This window comes from Mustelus asterias, chromosome 27 (assembly GCF_964213995.1).
Source record: "Mustelus asterias chromosome 27, sMusAst1.hap1.1, whole genome shotgun sequence".
Taxonomy (NCBI): domain Eukaryota; kingdom Metazoa; phylum Chordata; class Chondrichthyes; order Carcharhiniformes; family Triakidae; genus Mustelus; species Mustelus asterias.
This window is the reverse complement of record NC_135827.1, coordinates 14,546,130-14,569,390: the sequence shown is the minus strand read 5'-3', so window position 1 is coordinate 14,569,390 and position 23,261 is coordinate 14,546,130. Positions and strand designations below refer to the sequence as shown.

Sequence of the window (23,261 nt, the reverse complement as noted above, 5' to 3'; positions counted from 1 at the left end):
TACCTTCATTGCAGTGTTAATGTAAGCCTACTTGTGACAGAAATAAATAAACTTTAAACAGTTTATTTCCATACTTCCCCTTTGCTGATCTTATTTGTTCAGCACTGGAACCTGGACCCCCTCACTGTGGAAGTGCTGACTGCACCCATGGGATAGACATGTTGCAATAGACATGTTCTGCCTTGAAAGGGTTAAGTGCCAAGGGGTTGGGGGCGATGGCGGTGAGGGAGTAGTGTGATAGGGGTCTGTGGATGCGGGTCCCAGCACCTGCGGCCGGGGTGAAATGGCAACAGGCGGTTCAAAGAAATGTAATTCTCCAAACAAAAAAAAGGGGGAGGTGGAAAGGCAAGAGCATAGGGCTGAACCGAAACTTCAAATAAACCACAGCAAAGCAGGAACCGGGATTTACACAGACTGACTCTTCGAGGATGCTGGAGACTGCAAAAGTGGGAGCTGCACTGACAACTTTGCTGAGGGTTTGCAAAAGTTTACCTAGAGCTTAGAAAAGTTTCCTGGGAGTTTGCGGAAGTTTCTTTGGGCTTTTCCTTTGCTGAAAGCGGGGCAGGCGAAGGGTTTTTTTTTGTTTTCTCTCGGATGCTTAATGAAAAAAAACCAATGGAACCCAGAGCAGAGCTACTGTTGTTCAGAGTCCTGATTCTTTGGAATCTTTTCCAGTCCTTGGAAGGTAAGCAGAAAGTTTGAAAACTTTAGTCTAACTTTGTTCTCCCAAGTGCCATGTCTGTTACTATTTCAGACCTGTTTAAAACTTTAAATGCAGTTAAAGAATACATAATTTCTGGGGAAAAAACATTGATATTTAAATTATATAGAGAAAATTTGATTTTAGGATACTGCATTTTAGAGCCTAACTTGCTGTTTGGGTCAATTGTCAGATGAATTTAATTATTCACAAAATACATTTTATTAAAGGGATTGTAGAAATTCGCCCTCTCTCCCGGTCAGGTTTGTGTTATTTTAATATTAATTTAATTATTAATTTTGTGTTCCAAATTCCCCTTCTGTTTTATTGGGAATAGGAAAAAAAATGAAGCTCTTTTAGTCTCAGTGTATGGATTTATGAAGCTATCTGACTGCATTAGTTCACTGAAGAATCTGTCCTGTAAATAATCTGATGCCTGCTGTACATCCCCACTCCGGCTTCGCAGCCACTTTTAATAGCTTGTTGGTGGGCTGTATTGAAAGGCAACCAAAAAGAAAACCCCGAGCTGGTGTCAACAAATCTCAGGTTCTGTAAACATTGCTTTGAAGCCGCTGGAATGAACCTTTTCTGTGTGTTCTTTGGTTCAAAGCTGTACATCTTTGTGATGAGGGTGGGATAGTTTAAGAAGCCGGTATTGTGTGGCTTTGATTCATAAATACAATAGCGTCTAGCCACAGAACTTCTTAAAAAAAGGGGCATGGCCAACTACAACAGGACCGTTTGAAATGCCTTCTGTTTAGCGTGCCCACCCCGACACAACAAAATTCCGCACAAATACCGGCTCTCAGGAGCCCAAACAAACCTGTAATTAAGTCAATTTACATTTTAAAAGGAACATGTTATTTTGTTTGATTGCCTTTGCACTTTATGGAAACAAGTTACACATTTAGTCAGGATTTAATTACAGTCCCTTCTCTATCCCCCCCCCCAATGCTATTCCTTGGCAGCATGATGATTTTCCCCTCTGGTCTGTGTAATGTATTCACTTTTAATATTGCTGCTTTGTAGTTACCCCCTTCCAATGGCCCAGTGTATAAATGCAGAGGGGATTTGGGGTCCGGTCCTCAGTGTGTGCTGATCTCTGATGAAGTTGGTAGTGGGTCGCTGGAATTAGCCGCAGTGCCCACTGGTGGGAGGAGAAATCAGCCAGGTTCCCCACTCTTGTTGGGTTCTGCTGGGGTGGCACAGTGCTGCTTCACAGTGCCAGGGACCCGGGTTCAATCCCCGGCTTGGGTCACTGTCCGTCTGGAGTTTGCACATTCTCCCCGTGTTTGCGTGGGTTTCCTCCGGGTGCTCTGGTTTCCTCCCACACTCCAAAGATGTGTGGGTTAGGTGGATTAGCCATGCTAAGTTGCCCCTTAGTGTCAGGAGGACGTGCTAGGGTAAATATATGGGGGTAGGGCGTGGGTGGGATTGTGGTTGGTGCAGACTCGATGGACTGAATGGCCTCCTCCTGCACTGTCAGATTCTATGGTGCTCAGAGTCACTGCTGCTCCCATGCTGAATAGCAAGACTTGCGTTTATATGGCGCCCCGTGACACAGTAAAGCATCCTTCATAGGATTGGTGGCACGTCGGGCAGCATGGTGGCACAGTGGTTAGCACTGCTGCCTCACAGCACCAGAGACCTGGGTTCAATTCTAACCTTGGGTCCCTGTCTATGAGGAGTTTGTAAATTTTCCGTGTCTGCATGGGTTTCCTCTAGGTGCTCTGGTTTCCTCCCACAGTCCGAAAGACGTGCGGGTTAGGTGGATTGGCCATGCTAAATTGCCCCTTAGTGTCAGGGGGATTAACAGCATAAGAACATGGGGTTACAGAGATAGGGCCTGGGTGGGATTGTTGTCAGTGCACACTCAATGGGCCGAATGGCTTCTTTCTGCACTGTAAGGATTCTATGATTCCATGATTGCCATCAGTCAAATGTTGACAGTGAGCCACGAAAGGAGATATTAGTATTAAGAATAGCTTGGTCAAAGAGGTAAATTTTTAAGGAAGGTGTTATCAAGAGAAAGAGAATTCCAGAGCCTATGGGCCTAGGGAGTTGACAACATGGCTGCCAATGGTGGGACAATGAAAAGTAGGGAATATGGAGTGAGCTGTGGATCACGTGCATTCCTGGGGGGAGGGCTTCATTCAGAGAGGGAATAATAGCTTGCAATCCTCGCCTGCAGAAGGACAGCTCTGAGCACTTTACAATAAGGAGAGAAAGAAACGAAGGGGAAGAAGAGAGAAGGGACTGTAGATGCTTTGCGGAGGTTATTAATCACACCATGGGTGCAGTGATCCCCGACATATTTCAGAAAAATAATTTCTTCATCAGAGAATGGTCTTGCTTCTTGTTGGAGCGTCATTAGTTATTTGATTGTTGATGCAAGCCTTGGGCTAGAGTTGGTAATGGCTGCCTCAGGAATAGCTATCCATGCTTGATGTGTATGCTGTGTGGAGGGGTCAATGGGTAATAACCAAGTATGGGATACTTGGTTCATTTTATACCCTGTCCCATAGCCTGTGGTATTCGTGGCACTGGAGCTCACATTGGCAGCTGCTGCAACTTGGGCTGAGACTCTGTCCGGACTGGGGGCCTGAAGCCTTTGGGCCTATATTGCTCTGAATGTTAACAACAGAGTCACTGAAGGAGCACGGTCCTGGTACTCATACTGCACATCAAATGAGCTGTGTGATTGCAGAGCTAGAGATGCAAATGTAAGGGTAGGAATCTGTATGGAGATGGGATTTTGGAAAAGTATTTTTCTCATGGAGTCATGGAATGGCTGCCGGCAAGGATTAATTAACACCTCGTTGACACCACAAGCAGCAAAGAGCTGGCTAATTATCTGTATACCAAGTGTTCAAACTTTAAAGATAGACCCTGATGCTCAAATATTCCAGTAGACAATAATGAAGGGATGTTGTAAAGCAACTGTTCAGAGACAAGGATGTACACAGGAAGATCTTGACCAGACCGAAACTTTTCAGAAAAGGAATTCCTCCTTGAGCCACATTCTGTACACAGATAGTGTACAGAATGTGGCTCAAGGAGGAATTCCTTTTCTGAAAGTTTCGGTCTGGTCAAGATCTTCCAAACTGAGAACAATTCTGACTATAATTTAAGGACGATTGGTTAGGCCGCAGAGACATTGGGTTATCCAATTGCAGCACAATGCCAGCTGCATTCGTCAGAAACCAAAATCCTAAAGTCTACATCAACTCCCTTCATGATCTATCCAAGGGGCAAACGTCCATTTTAAGTAGTTAGTTTAGTTTATTTATTAGTGTCACAAGTAGGCTTATATTAACACTGCAATGAAGTTACTGTAAAAATTCCCTAGTCGCCACAGTCTGGCACCTGTTTGGGTACAGTGAGGGAGAATTTAGCATGGCCAATGCACCTAACCAGCACATCTCTTGGACTGTGGGAGCACCTGGAGGAAACCCATGCAGACACGGGGAGAATGTGCTGACTCTGCACAGACAGTGACCCAAGCCAGGATTTGAACCTGGGTCCCTGGCGTTGTGAGGCAGCAGTGCTAACCACTGTGCCACCCTGGCAATGTGCCAGCTGCGTTCATCAGAAACCAAAATCCTAAAATCCACATTAATCCCCTTCATGATATATTCAAGGGGGCAAATCTCCATCTTGTGTAGTCACCCAGGAGACCGCCACTGCAGCGACGAACCCAATATAGAGCCTGATATGCTTTTAATGCTGTTCGTATGTGGGATTTCAGTCTCTCAAATCTATCTCCTTACACCCACTTTTCCCCTCCGAGATCCAATATTAACCACACGTTCCAGAATTACTATCAAACATTTACTGTGATTGCATCCGTCTCAGTTCGATAGTAATTGTTATTTTAATGCTGTCTTGTGCATTCTGTTCTGTTTTGGAATGCAGCGATCCTGTATATAGCTGGGGAGCAATCTGTCTCCGGTGCCAGTAAACAGTTATTACTGTACAAGCCAGGTGAAGAACCAAGCTAAGATGAAAAAGCAACCCCTGATTGCTTGGTGGGTAAATGCGCCACCGCGTAAGGAATGGAGGCAGCGGGAGATCTCCAGCTCAGCCTCTGGGGCGTGCTTTGTTGGCTGATATCAGAGTGGGTGGAAAGGGGCCTGCCCATAATTGCTATTGAGTGACCACGGCGGTGACTCTCGAACCAGCCCCAACGATGGTTGCTGTCTGGGCCTCGCATTTGGGTAGGGTGCTGAAGGTTGGAGAAAGGTGGAAGAAAGAGTTTTCATGCTGCACCTTTCAGGATGTACCAAAGGATTTCACAGCCAATGACAGTGTAGATGAAGGCAAAATACCGCGGATGCTGGAATCTGAAACAAAAGCAGAAAATGCTGAAGAAACTCAGCAGGTCTGACAGCACCTGTGGAGAGAGAACAGAGCTAACGTTTCGAGTCAGGATGACTCTTCGTCAGAGCAGACCGATGGCAACGGTCTCTGTTGCAATGTAGGAAACATGGCAGCCAATGTGTGCAAGGCAAGCTCCCACAAAGAGCAATGTGATGATGACCAGTTAATCTGCGATTTAGTGTTGGCTGGTGTGATAAATGTTGGCTCTGGGTGGCACAGTGGTTAGCACAACTGCCTCACAGCACCACGGACCCAGATTCAATTCCCAGCTGGGGTCACTGTGTGGAGTTTGCACATTCTCCCCGTGTCTGCATGGGTTTCCTCTGGCACTCTGGTTCCCTCCCACACTCCAAAAGATGTGCGGTGGATTGGCCATGCTAAGTTGCCCCTTAGTGTCAGGGGGACTAGCTAGGGTAAATGCATGGGAATAGGCCCTGGGTGGGATTGTGGTCAGTGCAGACTCAATGGACCGAATGATCGCTGTAGGATTCTATGAAATTCTCTGTTCCCGTTGCAGTGAATGGAGATTTGGCTGGGCGCCAGATTCTCCATCCTTCCTGACAGGGTGTAAATGGTCGGCAAATTCCAGCCTCTGAGATCTCAGAACCACAGAATTGTTGCGGTGCAGAAGGCGGCTATTTGGCCCATCATGTCTGATCTGGTTCTCCAAATGACTTAGTGCCATTCCTCTGATGGTCTTCCGAATAGTGGCATGGGATGCATCATGTCCACCTGACAGGATAAACAGGGCTTCAGACTCATCTGCTTGGAGGCATCTCCAGTGCTGCACTGAAAGGTTAGCTTGTTCCAAAGACACTGGCGGGGGATTTCAATCCTGACCTTTGAACTCAGAGGCAAGACTGAGCCACAGCTGACACAGATGAACTGTATCTTGGCATGAATTGTCAGAAGGGTTGAGAAAATGGAATGAGTAGAAAAATGGTGAGGTTATTTCAGTGAAGTGAGGTGCGGAACAGGATGCCATTATTAAATCAAGCGAGCCTGTTCTTGGTCCTGCCAAAATTCCTTCAGAATCTCTGCTTTTTCTCCTCCTGAAAATGGTGCTTGTGTTTACAGCTGTCACATTGTTCTGGCAAATATTTGGGAAATTTACATATTAGCCACGGATCCAAGGTTACGCATATCATTTTTCCAGGCACAGTGCTGAGTCGGAAACTTGAAATGAGGAGGTAGGCCTCAGTATCATTACAGAAGTTCTGACCGGCATGTCCGTCCCATGGGACCCCGAGCTAAATTTACACCCTGGATGATAAAACAAAACCAGCTTTAATGGTCTCAGGTATTTTACACAGTGATTACTTTAGCTGTCCTATGGGAAGAATTGACTTTCCTTCCCTGCATTGGATGCAGTGCGTGAGCCACTAGTGCAATAATCATGTTAATAAGTCCCTGGGCTGAAATACGGTCAGTTTTGCTCAGCTTAGCACCATTATAAATGTTACTTTCTGCTGAGTGCCCACCTGCTTATAGGTGCCAGTGCGATCTTGCGGGAACAAATGCTTTGGCGCCACTGAATTCCCCATCATTCAGCACCGGAGGCTTTATGCATTACTCAGCCCTGTGCTTTGTGATGACTGGCATGAAGGCATCACAGAGGAACATCACTCGTCCTGCGGTGCCAACAGGGAAGGGTTTAAAGTTTATTTATTAGTGTCACAAGTAGGTTTACATTAACACTGCAATGATGTTACTGTGAAAATCCCCTGGTCGCCACATTCCGGTGCCTGTTCGGGGAAACTGAGGGAGAATTTAGCATGGCCAATTCACCTAACCAGCAACGTCTTTCAGACTGGGAGGAAACCGGAGCACCCGGAGGAAACCCACGCAGACACGAGGAGAATGTGCAGACTCCGCATAGACAGTCCCAAACTGGGAATCGAACCCGAGTCCCTGGTGCTGTGAGGCAGCAGTGCTAACCACTGTGTCACCATGCTGCCCCAACGGTGAGGGTACAATTGTGACACGGTTCGGGGAATTGTACCCTCACATTTTCAAGAAGATGGTTCTTTGTACGCCCAAGATAGAATCCCTATAGTGCAGAAGTAGGCCATTTGGACCATCAAGCCTGCACCGACAACAATCCCACCCAGGCCTTATCACCATAACCCCACATATTTACTCCACTAATCCCCCTGACAACAAGGGGCAATTTAGCATGGCCAGTCAACCTAACCTGAACATCTTTGGACTGTGGGAGGAAACCGGAGCACCCGGAGGAAACCCACGCAGACACGGGGAGAATGTGCAAACTCCACACAGACAGTGACTCAAGGCTGGAATTGAACCTGCGTCCCTGGTGCTGTGAGGCAACAGTGTTAACCACTGTGCCGACAGATAATGTTTAAAAAAACCCTAAATATATGATGAGCTGGTGTGTGGTCAAGTGGTATAGTCCAGGGAAGCGCCAGGTTTGGGTCCTGTTCCTGAGATAGTTCCAACCATTGGACCCAGCAGCACAGCTTGGCAAGGGAATGCCTGGCCTTGGAAGAGAAGGAAACAAAATTCCAGGTTTTGTATCCTTACCCGACACCCCCGGGGCTGACGGCATTTCGGCATTCGAAAGGTTTTGGTTTTTAGATGTGATGTGCCTCCAGTATTGGGTATAGTTGGAGCAAATAAATATTGACTTGTGGGAGCCAATAATGAAGGGCCGGAGAAAAGGTTTTGAGTTCCTCAGTGGGATGTTAAGCAGTTTGTGAAGGAAGGGAAATCAGCCACTAGCAGATGGGATTTGGCACTCATACCTCTGCTTCCAAAGTCTTGCTGACTCCATTTGGATCGGATATCATTATTTGCCTGAGGGGGTACCATTTTCTTGGTCAAACTTAGATAGGGTTCGGGTCAGAAACAAAAGATTCTTACAGCAACTGGGTACAAGGTAAGGCAAATAACTAGACTTCCCATGCTGAAGGTCGGGTATGGTTGGTGTGGTTCGTGTTGGCTCAGGACTTCCCGCACACACGTTGTTTGGTTTTTGGTGTTCGAATGTAACCGGTGATAACATTGGATCTGTTGTAATGTGACCAATGGTAACAAGCAGTAAGGCTCAGCATTCAGTAAACCATGTAACCAATGACTGAATGATGTGATGATCAGCTGACTCAGTATAAATTAGAACATGTTGGGAACTGAGGGGAGCTTTGAATGGCCCAAGGTGAGGCCTCATGTTTGGAGTAATGAAGTTTCTTTATTAAACCTTTTCTTTGATTTATAAGTTGGAGTAAGTTTTTTGTTATATTTTTACTGTCTACGTTTGAAGAGTTCTTTTTGGATGAACATAGGGATCTGTTCAGTTATCAGATGCATGGATAAAGGATCCTCATCCTGCATCATCGAGGGTGCCCAAACCTGATCATCACCCATGTGGATACTGGAGTCCCAACGATTCTTATAGAATATAGACAAATTCTTGTTTCCCATTGGCTGTCCAAGTAACCATGTGCTAATCAATGGCTTTGGTGACTTGAGCGCACTAGAAAGGTAAGAATTAGTTAGCCTACCAGCCGAGGTTGAAGTCCTAAGTCAGTGATGTCCACTGGAATATGCGCGATTAAACTTGGTCAACCCATAATTGCAATCCATGTTCACAAATTGGGAAGTAGCAGTGTTGACAAAGTAACTTACAGTAAAGTTGTTGCCTTATTGCTGGAATCGTAGCCTGGTCCACTCTTCTGCTATTTTCATTCACTGGGGCATCCGCTACTCAACATCAACTTGAATTTATATAATTCTCTTATGTAGCAGAACATACAAATACCGTAGCTACAAGAGCCGGACAGGGACTAGGAATTCTGTGGCATGAAACTCACCTCCTGACTCCCCAAGGTTTGTTCATGATCTACAAGGCACAAGTCAGGAGAGTGATGGCATACTCCCCACTTGCCTGGATGGGTGCAGCTCCAACAACACTCAAGAATGCCGACACCATCCAGGACAAAGCAGCTGCTTGATTGGCACTCCTTCCACAAACATTCACTCCCTCCGTGACCAAAGAACAGTGGCAGCGTGGTGTACCATCTACAAGGTGCACTGCAGCAACTCTCCAAGGCTCCTTAAGCAGAACCTTCCAAACACATGCTGCTGCCACCTAGAAGGACAAGGGCAGCAGATGCATGGAAACACCACCATCTGCAAGTTCCCCTCCAAACAACTCACCATCCTGACTTGGAAAATTATTACCGTTACTTCACTGTCGCTGGGCTAAATTCCTGGAACTGCCTCCCTAACAGCACTGTGGGTATACCTACACCTCCGAGATTGCAGCGGTTCAAGAAGGCAGCTCACCACCGTCTTCTCGAGGGCAATTAGGGATGGGCAATAAATGCTGGCTAGCCAGTGATGCCCACATCCTGTAAATGAATAAAAAGGCCCGTCATGAGAGCATTATGAAAAAAATTGACACTGAGCTACTTATGAAGATATTGCGTTAGGTGATCAAATGAAGTAGATTTCCCAAAGCATCGTAAAAACGGAAAGAGAGGCGCAGAGGTTTATGGTGGGAATTCCAGTGCTTGAGGCCTTGGCAGCTGAAGGCACAGGTACCCTCTGCTAAACTTGAGTGTCAAGTTATTCACAAACGATATGGGAATGGCAATGTCCTGGAACTGGCTTCTCTTTCTTTGCACCCCAGTTCACATTGGCTTTTGCCTTAATCCCCAGAGTCCTGCCCCATTCACCAATCATCATCAAAATTAATTAAGTGAGCCATATGAGAAACTAAGTTCCTTTTTAAAAAAAATCACAACCTAAACTCGAACAAATGAAATTTCATAGCCTCCATCTCCCCATGTCTTCAAGGTACAACCTTTGAGTTCTAGTCAGCCTTTCCTTGCTTCTTATGAGGTTCTGAAGGTTGGTTCCCAAAGGGTTATGGATCCAAGATGGGTAAATGGCGATAACATAAGAACATAAGAACCAGGAGCAGGAGTAGGCCATCTGGCCCCTCGAGCCTGCTCCGCCATTCAATAAGATCATGGCTGATCTTTTTGTGGACTCAGCTCCACTTACCCTGCCCGCTCACCATAACCCTTAATTCCTTTACTGTTCAAAAATTTATCTATCCTTGCCTTAAAAACGTTCAATGAGGGAGCCTCAACTGCTTCACTGGGCAAGGAATTCCACAGATTCACAACCCTTTGTGTGAAGAAGTTCCTCCTCAACTCAGTCCTAAATCAGCTTCCCCTTATTTTGAGGCCATGTCCTCTAGTTCTAGTTTCACCCGCCAGTGGAAACAACTTCCCTGCTTCTATCTTATCTACTCCCTTCATAATCTTATATGTTTCTATAAGATCTCCCCTCATTCTTCTGAATTCCAATGAGTGTAGCCCCAGTCTACTCAGTCTCTCCTCATAAGCCAACTCTCTCAACTTCGGAATCAACCTAGTGAATCTCCTCTGCACCCCCTCCAGTGCCAGTATATCCTTTCTCAAGTAAGGAGACCAAAACTGTACACAGTACAGATCATGGTGCAGCCATGATCAAATTGAATGGGTGACAAAGCTCGAGAGGCTGAATGGATTTCTGTTGTTCTTAGCAGGTCCGGCAGCATCTGTAAGGAGAGAAAAGAACTGACGTTTTGACACTTTGACAAAGGATCATCTGGACTCGAAACGTCAGCTCTTTTCTCTCCTTACAGATGCTGCCAGACCTGCTGAGATTTTCCAGCATTTTCTCTCTTGGTTTCAGATTCCAGCATCCGCAGTAATTTGCTTTTATTCTTTTGTTCTTTGTCCACTTTGATCATCATGAGACAACAAAGCTCGAGCGAAAAAGTAATCTAAGGCCTATTTGTGGGACTGAAAATATGTAAAAATAAACAAAGGGGAACATAGAACCGAACAAAAGGAACCAGTGTGTGTGAGCGACCAGAGAAACACAATTTAATCCAACTAATGCTACTTAGTCTGAGCTGAGATGTCTGATCCCAGCCAAGGTGCCTATAGTCCAGTTGATTTTGGTGGCCTGTGCTGGGAGGGTAATGCCAGCCAAGATTCCTGCCCTTGATTGTTTTCCTGCTATCCATGTTGCTATGATCCATGTTGGAAAGTTGGGACGGGCATCTAGTCAGGACAGGAATTCATCTCGTCGCAAAGGCTGTATTAATTTAAGGTAAACCAATCAAACAGGAGAGGAGCTAGCTGGATGGCCATGTAGCAATGATGGCAACTCGCTCACATCTTACCATAAGCTGTGGAACTGAGTTCACTGATCTGGTAGTTTATGAATGGGTGCCAGGAATGGAAAATGCCAACAGCAGCGACCCCAGGGGAAAAAAATCAATTATCAACAGGTCCAATTCCAATGGAAATTGTAACTGGTCCAATTGAGCTACTGTGGATTGTTGTGAAAATTCAACTGGTTCACTATTACCCTTCAAGGAACAGAAACTGCCACTTCTACCTGGCCTGTCCATTGGTTCCCTCAGGGTAACTAGGAAGGGGAAATAAACACTGCGCTGCCCACCACTCCAACAGCAAGAACAGCAATCCAGTGTTGCTGACACTGTTCGTGAGAATGTGACACACAAACAAATATTGACACTGCAACAGGTTAGAAAGTCTTCGAAAGCCTGCCGGGGTTTGGATTGGGTGCTGGAAGGTGGCATTCGAATGGGCGGCTAGTTTGTTTTCAGCCAGTGCAGACATGATGGACTGAATGGCCTCTTGCTGTGCTGTAACTTTTCTATTGCTCACTGGTCTGCAACTTTGGCATGGTGGCCCAGTGGTTAGCACTGCTGCCTCTCAGTTCCAGGTTCGATTCCAGCCTTGGGTGACTGTCTGTGTTTGCACATTCTCCCCGTGCCTGCGTGGGTTTCCTCTTGGTGCTCCGGTTTCATCCCACACTCCAAGGGTGTGCAGGTTAGGTGGATTGGGCATGGTAGATTGGCCTTTAGTGTCCAAAAAATGTATAAGTTAGGAGAATTAGCAGGGTAAATATGTGCGGTTACAGGGATGGGGCCTGGGTAAGATGCTCTGCCGGAGAGCCGGTGCAGGCTCAATGGACCGAATGGCCTCCTTCTGCACTGTAGCAATCCTATGATTCACTAGTGAGGCCTTTTCCTGATTATCTGGCAAACACATTCTTCAAATATCTCTTCACCTAGAAGGCCAGAACAGTGGAGTGGCACAGTTCAATTCCAGCCTTGGGTCACTGACTGTGTGGAGTTTGCACATTTTCCCTGTGTCTGCATGGGTTTCCTCTGGGTACTTTGGTTTCCTCCCACAGTCCAAAGATTTGCGGGTTTGGTTGATTGACCATGCTAAATTGCCCCTTAGTGTTAGGGAGACTGGAAGGGTAAATATCTGGGGTTAAGGGGTAGGGCCTGGATGGGATTGTTGTCTGTGCAGGCTCAATGGCCCAAATGGTTGACTTCTGCACTGTGGGGATTCTATGATTCCAGGTCCACGTACTGCATTTAAGCACAATCTTGCATCAATAAGCCAGGCTAAATGGTCCACGTAGCCTCAGATGCAAAAGCACCAATAACAATAGCCTCACGCAAACATCACTCTTTCAGAGGCCCTGTAGAATAAAAAGACAGACATCCTGCCATCAAGTCTGAGTTGTTGTTTAGAATGGACTGTCATGGCTTCCAGAGCCAGCCACTGGCTCCAAGGCCCAACCCTCTGACATCCTGTCTGTGGTAGGAATGCCCAACGTTTATATTGACTGACTTCCCACCTCGCTCCACTGCAGCGACTGAACATGGAAGCAGCTTTCCAATTGGAATTGTTAATGAAAAGGGAAGTGGTGGAACCGATATCCTCACGCAGGATGTCCAAGGCTGGGATTGTGTCACTACAGGAAATTCCAACCAAACTGGTATTTCTGGAGTGAATAGAATGGAACATGTTTTGTCCACTCCCCAATTTCCCGATAGTCGGCAGCCTCTCAACAGCAAAGCTAATCTCAATCTCACAGTCCAAGAAAGATTTAGGCCTGTATTACCGTTTCCAAAGCGCAGACGGAAAAGTTCCCGGCTCCACAAAGCTGACTCGGGAGAAAGCATCCTGAACAGTCGGATTTTTATTTTCGGGCAGTGCCGGAGGGAGCGGGGAGATATTGGACCCCCTGTCCCCAGAAACAGTGTGAAGACAGCCACAGGAGTTACCAGGTGCAGAGGCAGGCTGTCTGAAAGGCCTGCCTCAGTTCTTCTGAACTTTATTTCAGCTGTTTTATAAAAAACAGTAAAACAAAAGATAGCTTTCCAACTCTCACCTCTCCACACACACACTCCATGCCGCCCCCCCCCCCACCCTCTGTATCAATCTGTGCCCCTCTACCCACCCCATGGCCATTTATAGCCCTTTTGCCAACTTACGCCATGCCATGCCACCCTCCCCACCCACCACCCTTTGCCCTTATACCCTTCATCCCACTCTATCCACCATGGGCAGACCTCAGGATCCGTACTGAGATTAAATCAATTACAGACTTTATTCTTTATAAAAAATATTTTCATTCATAAAGCACATTCGCTACATTTATATTCCTTCAAGAGGTAATCCCTTATAAAAACAAATGTTTTATGCAAGTACTTAATCTCTTATGAAAACAAGTATTGTATTCTTGGCCCCATATCCAGGACTTCATAATCACTAGGAGCTGTCAAACTATGAACTGACAGACACCCCACTCTGATAATCAGTCACAGCATAAATTTAAAAAAAAATCATTCAAGGGATGTTGGCATCTCTGGCAAGGACATCGTTTATGACCCATCCATGCTTGCCTTTGAGATGATGGCATTGTCTTGCCGCCTTGAACCACTGTAGTCCACATGGTGTAGATATGCCCACAGTTCTGTTAGGGAGGGAGTTCCAGGATTTTGACCCAGTGACGGTGAAGGAACAACGATATGGTTCCAAGTCAGGATGGTAAGTGACGTGGAGGTGAATCTGCAGGTGGCAGTATTCCCATGCAGCTGCTGTCCTTGTCCTTCTGGATGGTAGTAATTGGGTTTGGAAGGTGCTGTCCATGGAGCCTTGGTGAATTCCTGCAGTTCTTCTTGTAGATGGTACACACTGTTGCTCCTGTGCATTGGTGGGCGAGTGAATGAATGTGTGTGGAAGGGATGCCAATCAAGCGGGGTTGCTTTGTTCTGGATGGTGTCGAGCTCCTTGAGTGTTGTTGGAGATGCACTCATTCAAGCAAGGGGAGAGTATTCCATTGCATCCCTGACTTGAGCCTTACACATTGTGGACTGGTTTTGGGGAGTCCAGAGGTGAGTTACTACAACATCCCTATCTGGACTCGAAACATCAGCTCTTTTCTCTCCTTACAGATGCTGCCAGACCTGCTGAGATTTTCCAGCCTTTTTTCTTTTGGATCCCTAGCCTCTGACTTGCTTTTGTGTTTGTAGTATTTATATGGCTAGCCCAGTTCAGTTTCCGGTCAATGGTAATCTCTCTTGTTAGAGATGCCTGGCACTTGTGTGGCGTGAATGTTACTTGCCACTTGTCAGCCCAAGTGTGGATATTGCAGTGCTGCCCTGGGACAACACAGTTTAAAAATCTAAACTGTTTTGTGATGTCCTGAGGTGAAAGGTGAGATTCAGGTTAACTTTCTTATGCGTTACTGTGTTTTTGAGGTCTCATTCACATGGTGTTGCCCTCATGGTGTTGTGCCTGTGTGTGTTTTTGGAAGTTGCAGGTTCCATCTGAACCATGTGTTAAGCCTGGTGTACACATTCTGTAGCTTGATGACCGAGGCACCACTCTCAATGGGGCATTGAGAAGCGCCACCTATGGAGACAGTACTGGTGATTATATCCCAGCTTTCATAGTTAACTATACAAATTCTAAAACTTTGACAATTAATTACCTAGCTGGGGAATCAACATTTCCTTGAATCATCTGATTTCCTTTCAAACTGGTGCAAAACTGATGGATGATATCGAAACTTGGAATCAGTTCTTATCTCCCAGTTTAAAATAAACTCGTCCTGTAGAACAAAGTATTAAAACATTTATTGATATCAAGACTACAAAGGCTTCCTTTCCTGTATGACATTATAGTGAGTCATACTATAGAACTCTTCCCCGTCTAGCACAATGTCCGTGTTTGGGCCAAAGGTGATCGGCACAACAAGTTCTGTGTGTGTGGGGTGTCTGATTTGAAAAGCTTTCCTGTTTTGTTAGCTCTGCGAGGGAAGCAGTTGGGATGTTTCTCATCCTTTCTGGCTGAGCGCAGCATTGCACAGGAAACTTGTTATTAAACAGCGCAGTCCTTGAATCAGCGTGCGCACTCGTGCACACACTACGCACTCAATCGCGCACTCACACTCCACACTCTCTCGCACACTCACACTCCGCACTCTCTCGCACACTCTCACTCCGCACTCTCTCGCACACTCTCACTCCGCACTCTCTCACACACTCTCACTCTGCACTCTCTCGCACACTCTCACTCCGCACTCTCTCGCACACTCTCACTCCGCACTCTCTCGCACACTCGCACTCTGCACTCTCTCACACACACTCCGCACTCTCTTGCACACTCGCACTCTGCACTCTCTCGCACACTCACACTCCGCACTCTCTCGCACACTCACACTCTGCACTCTCTCGCACATTCTCACTCCGCACTCTCTCGCACTCTCTCGCACTCTCACACTCTGCACTCTCTCGCACACTCACACTCTGCACTCTCTCGCACACTCACACTCCGCATTCTCTCGCACACTCTCACTCTGCACTCTCTCGCACACTCGCACTCTCTCGCACACACACACTCACACTCCGCACTCTCGCACTCCGCACTCTCTCGCACACTCGCACTCCGCACTCTCTCGCACACTCGCACTCTGCACTCTCTCACATACTCATACTCCGCACTCTCTCGCACACTCGCACTCCGCACTCTCTCGCACACTCACACTCCGCACTCTCTCGCACACTCACACTCCGCACTCTCTCACACACACACTCCGCACTCTCTCACTCCGCACTCTCTCACACACTCACACTCCGCACTCTCTCGCACTCCGCACTCTCTCGCACTCTCACGCACACGCACACTCACACTCCGCACTCTCGCACACTCACACTCCGCACTCTCGCACACTCTCACTCCGCACTCTCTCGCACACTCACACTCCGCACTCTCTCGCACACTCACACTCCGCACTCTCTCGCACACTCCGCACTCTCTCGCACACTCACACTCCGCACTCTCTTGCACACTCGCACTCCGCACTCTCTCGCACACGCACTCTGCACTCTCTCACACACTCACACTCTGCACTCTCACGCACACTCGCACTCTGCATTCTCTCGCACACACACTCCGGACTCTCTTGCATACTCTCACTCCGCACTCTCTCGCATACTCTCACTCCGCACTCTCTCGCATACTCTCACTCCGCACTCTCTCGCATACTCTCACTCCGCACTCTCTCGCACACGCACTCTGCACTCTCTGGCACACGCACTCTGCACTCTCTCACACACTCACACTCCCTCGCACACTCCGCACTCTCACGCACACTCACACTCCGCACTCTCTCGCACACACACACCGCACTCTCTCGCACACTCGCACTCTCTCGCACACACACACTCTGCACTCTCTCGCACACACACTCCGCATTCTCTCACTCCGCACTCTCTCGCACACTCGCACTCCGCACTCTCTCGCACACTCGCACTCTGCACTCTTTCACACACTCACACTCCGCACTCTCTCGCACTCCGCACTCTCTCGCACACTCCGCACTCTCACGCACACTCACACTCCGCACTCTCTCGCACACTCACACTCCGCACTCTCTCGCACACTCCGCACTCTCACACTCCGCACTCTCTCGCACACTCACACTCCGTACTCTCTTGCACACTCGCACTCCGCACTCTCTCGCACACTCACACTCTGCACTCTCTCGCACACTCGCACTCTGCACTCTCTCGCACACTCGCACTCCGCACTCTCTCGCACACCGCACTCTCTCGCACACACACTTCGCACACTCGCACTCCGCACTCTCTCGCACACTCGCACTCCGCACTCTCTCGCACACTCACACTCCGCACTCTCTCACACACTCACACTCCGCACTCTCTCACTCTGCACTCTCTCGCACACTCGCACTCTGCACTCTCTCACACACACACTCCGCACTCTCTCACACACACACTCCGCACTCTCTCGCACACTCGCACTCCGCACTCTCTCGCACACTCCGCACTCTCACGCACACTCACACTCCGCACTCTCTCGCACACTCACACTCCGCACTCTCTCGCACACTCCGCACTCTCACCCTCCGCACTCTCTCGCACACTCACACTCCGCACTCTCTTGCACACTCGCGCTCCGCACTCTCTCGGACACGCACTCTGCGCACTCTCACACACTCACACTCTGCACTCTCTCGCACACTCGCACTCTCTCGCACACTCACACTCCGCACTCTCTCGCATACACGCACTCTGCACTCTCTCGCACACGCACTCTGCACTCTCTCGCACACGCACTCTGCACTCTCTCGCACACGCACTCTGCACTCTCTCGCACACACACTCCCTCGCACACTCCGCACTCTCACGCACACTCACACTCCGCTCTCTCTCGCACACTTGCACTCCGCACTCTCTCGCACACGCACTCTGCACTCTCTCGCACACTCACACTCCGCACTCTCTCGCACACTCACACTCCGCACTCTCTCGCACACTCTCACTCTGCACTCTCTCGCACACTCACACTCCGCACTCTCTCGCACACTCCGCACTCTCACGCACACTCACACTCCGCACTCTCTTGCACACTCACACTCCGCACTCTCTTGCACACTCACACTATGCACACTCACACTCTGCACTCTCTTGCACACTCACACTCTGCACTCTCTTGCACACTCACACTCTGCACTCTCTTGCACACTCGCACTCTGCACTCTCTCGCACACTCACGCTCTGCACTCTCTCGCACACACACTCTGCACTCTCTCGCACACTCACACTCTGCACTCTCTCGCACACTCACACTCTGCACTCTCTTGCACACTCACACTCTGCACTCTCTCGCACACTCACACTCTGCACTCTCTCGCACACTCACACTCTGCACCTCACGCACACTCACACTCCACACTCTCTCGCACACTCACACTCCGCACTCTCTCGCACACTCACACTCTGCACTCTCACACTCCACACTCTCTCGCACACTCACACTCTGCACTCCATTGCACACTCACACTCTGCACTCGCTTGCACACCCTCCCTCTGCACTCGCTCGCACACGCACACCCTGCACTCTCTCGCACACTCACTCTCCACTCACTCATGTGCTCACAGGCCACACTCACCTGCTCACAGGCCACACTCTCACACACATCCCACACTCACTTACATGCTCAGGAGGCCACACACTTTCACTCGCCAGCTCATGGGTCACACTCACACGCTTGCGGATCATACTCACTTGTGTGCTCAGAGGGCACTAGGCCGACAGCCAATTAGCCATTTTCCCAAAGCCGTTTTGTTTCTGCATTTGGACCATCATCAGCTCCGTACAGGCTGACAGTAGCCATGGAGGGATTTGGGAGATCGGGATAAGAAATTCAATTCAGATCTCCCAGATTTCCCAAATCCGTCCATGGCCACTTTCAGTCTCTCTGCAGCTGATGATGGTTCAGTAATGTCCTTTAGGGAAGGAAATCTGCTGTCCTTACCTGGTCTGGCCTACCTGAGACTCCAGAGCCACAGCAATGTGGTTGTCTCTCAATTGCCCTCCAAGGGCGAATAAGGATAGGTAATAAATGCTGGTCAGCCAGTGATGCTCATGTCTCATGAATGAGTTTTTAAAAAATGGGTGAAAGTTTCTGCTCATTTAGATAAGAGACAACAATAAGTGCAATGCTTTATGCTTTTGACAACTAATTCATGTGTACTCCTAATCAAATGCAGAGGAAGTCAATCACTATTTGGTTCTCTGAAACAGGTGTGGCACAGGTAAGTGGAAAAGGAAACTTCTTTTCATTGCTACATCAGGGTAGAGTGCAAGGTCGATGCAAGTTAGGGGCAAAAACAATTATTTCTTCAAAGAAAGGAAATGGCGTTTTTGACACCTTAGCAGAAGTGAAACTAAAACATTGATTGGCTGCCCCACGAGAGAATCGAGAGGCTCTCGAACTGAATGACAACACCTCCCTTAAAGAGAGTAATTTGTGGAATTCTTGCTCACAGAGTTTGTATTGATTACCCTCCTCTAGACACTGGGCCATTTGCAGCGAATCCATTTGGTGAGGGACTGTGGTAGCTGCTAGGCTAGGTTTCCTTCTCTGAAGAACAATAATAAAACCAGTTGAGCTTCCCCGACAGCTCTGTGGGCACTTGAACTGAGACCAACATTTTATTTCCAGAGATTTTTAGAAATTGAGTTCAAATTTTCTGATTTCTTGAAACTGACATGTGGAATTTGAATATATTTCCTCCAGATTACTATCGGTCCAGTAACAACCATTACACTACCAAACCTGGATGGCGCAGTAGTTAGCACTGCTGCCTCACTGCTCCAGAGACCCGGGTTCGATTCCAGCCTCGGGTGACTGTCTATGTGGAGTTTGCATGTTCTCCCCTTTGTCTGCGTGGGTTTTCTCCGGGTGCTCCGGTTTCCTCCCACACTCCAAAGGTGTGCAGGTTAGATGGATTGGCCATGCTAAATTGCCGCTTAATGTCCAAAGATGTATAGGTTAGGTGGATTGGGCCAGGTTTAATTGTCCCTTAGTCTCCAAAGATGTGCAAGTTAGGTAGATTGGCCATGGTAAATGCACAGGGTTATGGGGATAGGGTAGGGGAGTGTTCCTGGATAAGATGCTCTGTTGGAGAGTCGGTGCAGGCATGATGGGCTGAAAGGCCTCCTTCTGCTCTGTAGGGATTCTATGCTTCACAGCTCTTCTGCAATTTTAAGATTCAGTTGATGAAATAAACCTGGGTTTGAGGTGATTATATCTCAGCCATGCTGTTGGTTTTTAATAATTTGCCGTTATAATTTATTATTCAGGTTCCAGACCACGGTTGGATGAATCCCCCCCTTTGATAGTGGAACATCCGACTGACCTGGCTGTGTGCAGGGGAGAACCGGCTACCCTGAATTGTCGAGCGGAGGGTAAGCCCCAACCGGTCATCGAGTGGTACAGGAATGGTGAGCGCGTGGAGACCAGCAAGGATGATCCTCAGTCCCAGCGCACTCTTCTGCCACACGGCTCGCTGTTCTTCTACCAGCTGAACCAGGGGCGCAAAGGGAAGTCCGACGAGGGTGTATACACGTGTGTGGCACGTAACCACCTGGGTTATGTCGTAAGCAGGAATGCATCGCTTTATGTGGCATGTGAGTAATCGGCTTCTTTTGACCACTTTACAATTTTCCCATGACGCCGTTGGTAAAAGTAGTTCCCACAGCGATTCTGAGGAATGTAGAGTGAACGGTATGTTTTTAAACGGGAACAGTGAGAGCTAGCAGTTCCCACCCATAAATCTTTGAGCAAAGTAAAGTACAGCACAGGAACAGGCCCTTCAGCCCTAACTAAACTAAAAAAAACCTCTGTCCTCGGTCCGTATCCCTCTATTCCCTCCCTGTTCATGTATCCATTCAGATGCCTCTTAAATGTTGCTAATGTGTCTACTTCCATCACCTCCTCCAGGCACCCACCACTCTCTGAGCAACCAGATGCGTGGCCTATATACCTGGCATCACACTGGCTCTGATATTCATACACCACATTAATTATTTCTGTGGTAGAAAGAAAGCCTTTCATACAGTGAGATATTATGGCTTGAAACGCTCTGTCAGACAGGGTGGTGGAAGCAGATTGATCAATAATGTTCAAAAGTAAATTGGATTAATTGAGTCAAAGGGCACAATCTTACCGGCCGTTCACGCCGCAGTCCCGTTGCACCAAGGTCAGAGAATTTGGCAGCCAGCCAAATCTCCGTTCACTGCAGTGGGATGGGGAAACTCCTGCCGGCGTGAATGGTGATAAGATTCCGGCCATAGAGTCGTAGGGCGGGACTTTCTGGCCGCATTCACCCTGAAACCGGAAAATCCCACCCGAGGCCAATGGACCTTTCCATGGTCCGCTCCTCGCCCGCTCCGATTCCTGCGGTGCGCAGAACGGTAAAATTCACCCCATTGAGTCAGAGAGATATACAGCATGGAAACAGGCCCTTCACCCCAACCCGTCCGTGCCGACAAGGTTTCCTCGACTGAACTAGTCCCATTTGCCTGCGTTTGGCCCATATCCCTCTAAACCTTTCCCATCCATGTACCTGTCCAGCTGAGTATTAAATATTGTAATTGTACCCGCCTCTACCGCTTCCTCGGGCAGCTCATTAAATATACGCACCACCCTCTGTGTGAAAAAGTTGCCCTCGGGTCCCTTTTAAATCTTCCCCTCTCACCTTAAACCTATGTCCTCTAGTTTTGGACTCCCCTACCCTGAGGAAAAGACCGTAGCTATTCACCTTATCTATGCCCCTTATGATTTTATAAACCTCTATAAGGTCACCCCTTATCCTCCTCTGCTCCAGGGAAAAAAGTCACAGCCTATCCAGCCTTTCCTTATAACTGAAATTTTCCAGTCCCAGTAACATCCTTGTAAATCTTTTTTGCACCTTTTCCAGTTTAATAACATCCTTCCTATAACAGGGCGACCAGAATTGTATGCAGTACTCCAAATGTGACCTTACCAGTTTCTTGTACAGTTGTAACACAATGTCCCAACTCCTGTACTCAATGCTCTGACCATGGAAGGTGAGTGTGCCAAATGCTTTCTTTAGCGCCCTGTTTTCCTGTGATGTCACTTTCAAGGAACTATGTACCTGCACCCCTCGGTCTCTGTGTTCGACAACACTCCCCAGGGTCCTACCATTAACTGTATATGTCCTGCCCTCATTTGTCTTACCAAAGTGCAACTCCTTGCATTTATCTGAATTAAACTCTATCTGTCATATCTTGGCCCACTGGACCAGTTGATCAAGATCCTGTTGTAGTCTTAGATAACCTTCTTCTTGAAAAGGAAAATTTTGGCAGATTATCGGAAAGAAGCATATGAGTGGGATCAATTGGATAATTCTTTCAAAGCAGCAACATTAGCATGCTGGGCTGAATGGTCACCTTCTGTTCTGCAAGATGCTAAAATAGAGGCCAGGGAAGTTCCAGCCTGAAGTATTAGTTCTGAGTCTACTGATGCAGCAATGGGATGGGGTACACACACTATCCAGAGCAGGAATGGTAAAAAAGCCAGGGCTACTATGCACAATGGTGTTCAATAACTTCTACTGGAGAGTGTGAGAGAAGACGCTCGAGAGAAAGGGAATGTGTGTAACTAGTGACCATCTCCAATCAGACAAAGCTCAGGGACTTGCTCTGGCCTTTTTATTACCTGGTCTTGTTGGTCAAACCATCGACTTTCTTCCTATTAAATCACGCCGAGCTTTGATAAATATGCAAATGTCCTGCAGTATCTACTTCTTTATATAACGTGATCTTCACTGGACTAACTCTCACTCACAGGAATGCAGCAAATCAGCTTCCACTCCATGAGCTGCCTGTCCCACACTTTCACTATTCTCTGTGACAAGGATAACCTGATATACAACCTAGTTCTACTCTTACAATAACATTGAGACTGTGCCTTAGTAGCTCCTGTCACTCTAGAATCATAGAAACTCTACAGTGCAGAAGGAGGTCATTCAGTCCATCAAGTCTGCACCAACTCTCCAACAGAGTATCTTAAGGTGGGGGTCCTTTCCCCCACCCTATCTCCATAACCCCACACATTTCCTATTGCTAATCTATCTAACCTACACATCTTTGGACTAAAGGGCATTTTACCAGGACCAATCCACCTAATGCTCTTTATCTGTATGGCTTCCTTCTACTTTAGTCAATGCAGTTACAGGTGAGCCATTGGGACAATTTCTGTTAAAGAGCTAGTTTCACTGAGCTAGTGTTTTGGGTTACCAGCACTTTTTAATGATGTATTGCATTACATGGAATGTACAACACAAGAACAGGCGTCCAACTGCTTCAAGCCCATGATTCAAATAATCTTCCTCTGACTCTCTTCATCTAACTCTAAAAACATAACCTTCCACTTCTTTTTCCTTGTTTTTTAAAATTCATTTCCAGGATGTGGGTATCGCTGGCTAGACCAG

General features: G+C 47.7%; 1 protein-coding gene across 1 annotated transcript in view; it reads left to right on the top strand.

Annotated features, from left to right (window-relative positions):
• Positions 1–401: 401 nt before the first annotated feature.
• robo4 (roundabout, axon guidance receptor, homolog 4 (Drosophila)) overlaps positions 402–23,261 on the top strand; it is a 138,997-nt gene continuing 116,137 nt past the window's right edge. The window contains exons 1-2 of the mRNA XM_078198846.1: positions 402–685; positions 20,107–20,433. Of these exons, the coding sequence (XP_078054972.1) occupies positions 595–685; positions 20,107–20,433 (418 nt within the window). The 5' untranslated portion in view covers positions 402–594. The remainder of the gene's footprint in view (positions 686–20,106; positions 20,434–23,261) is intronic.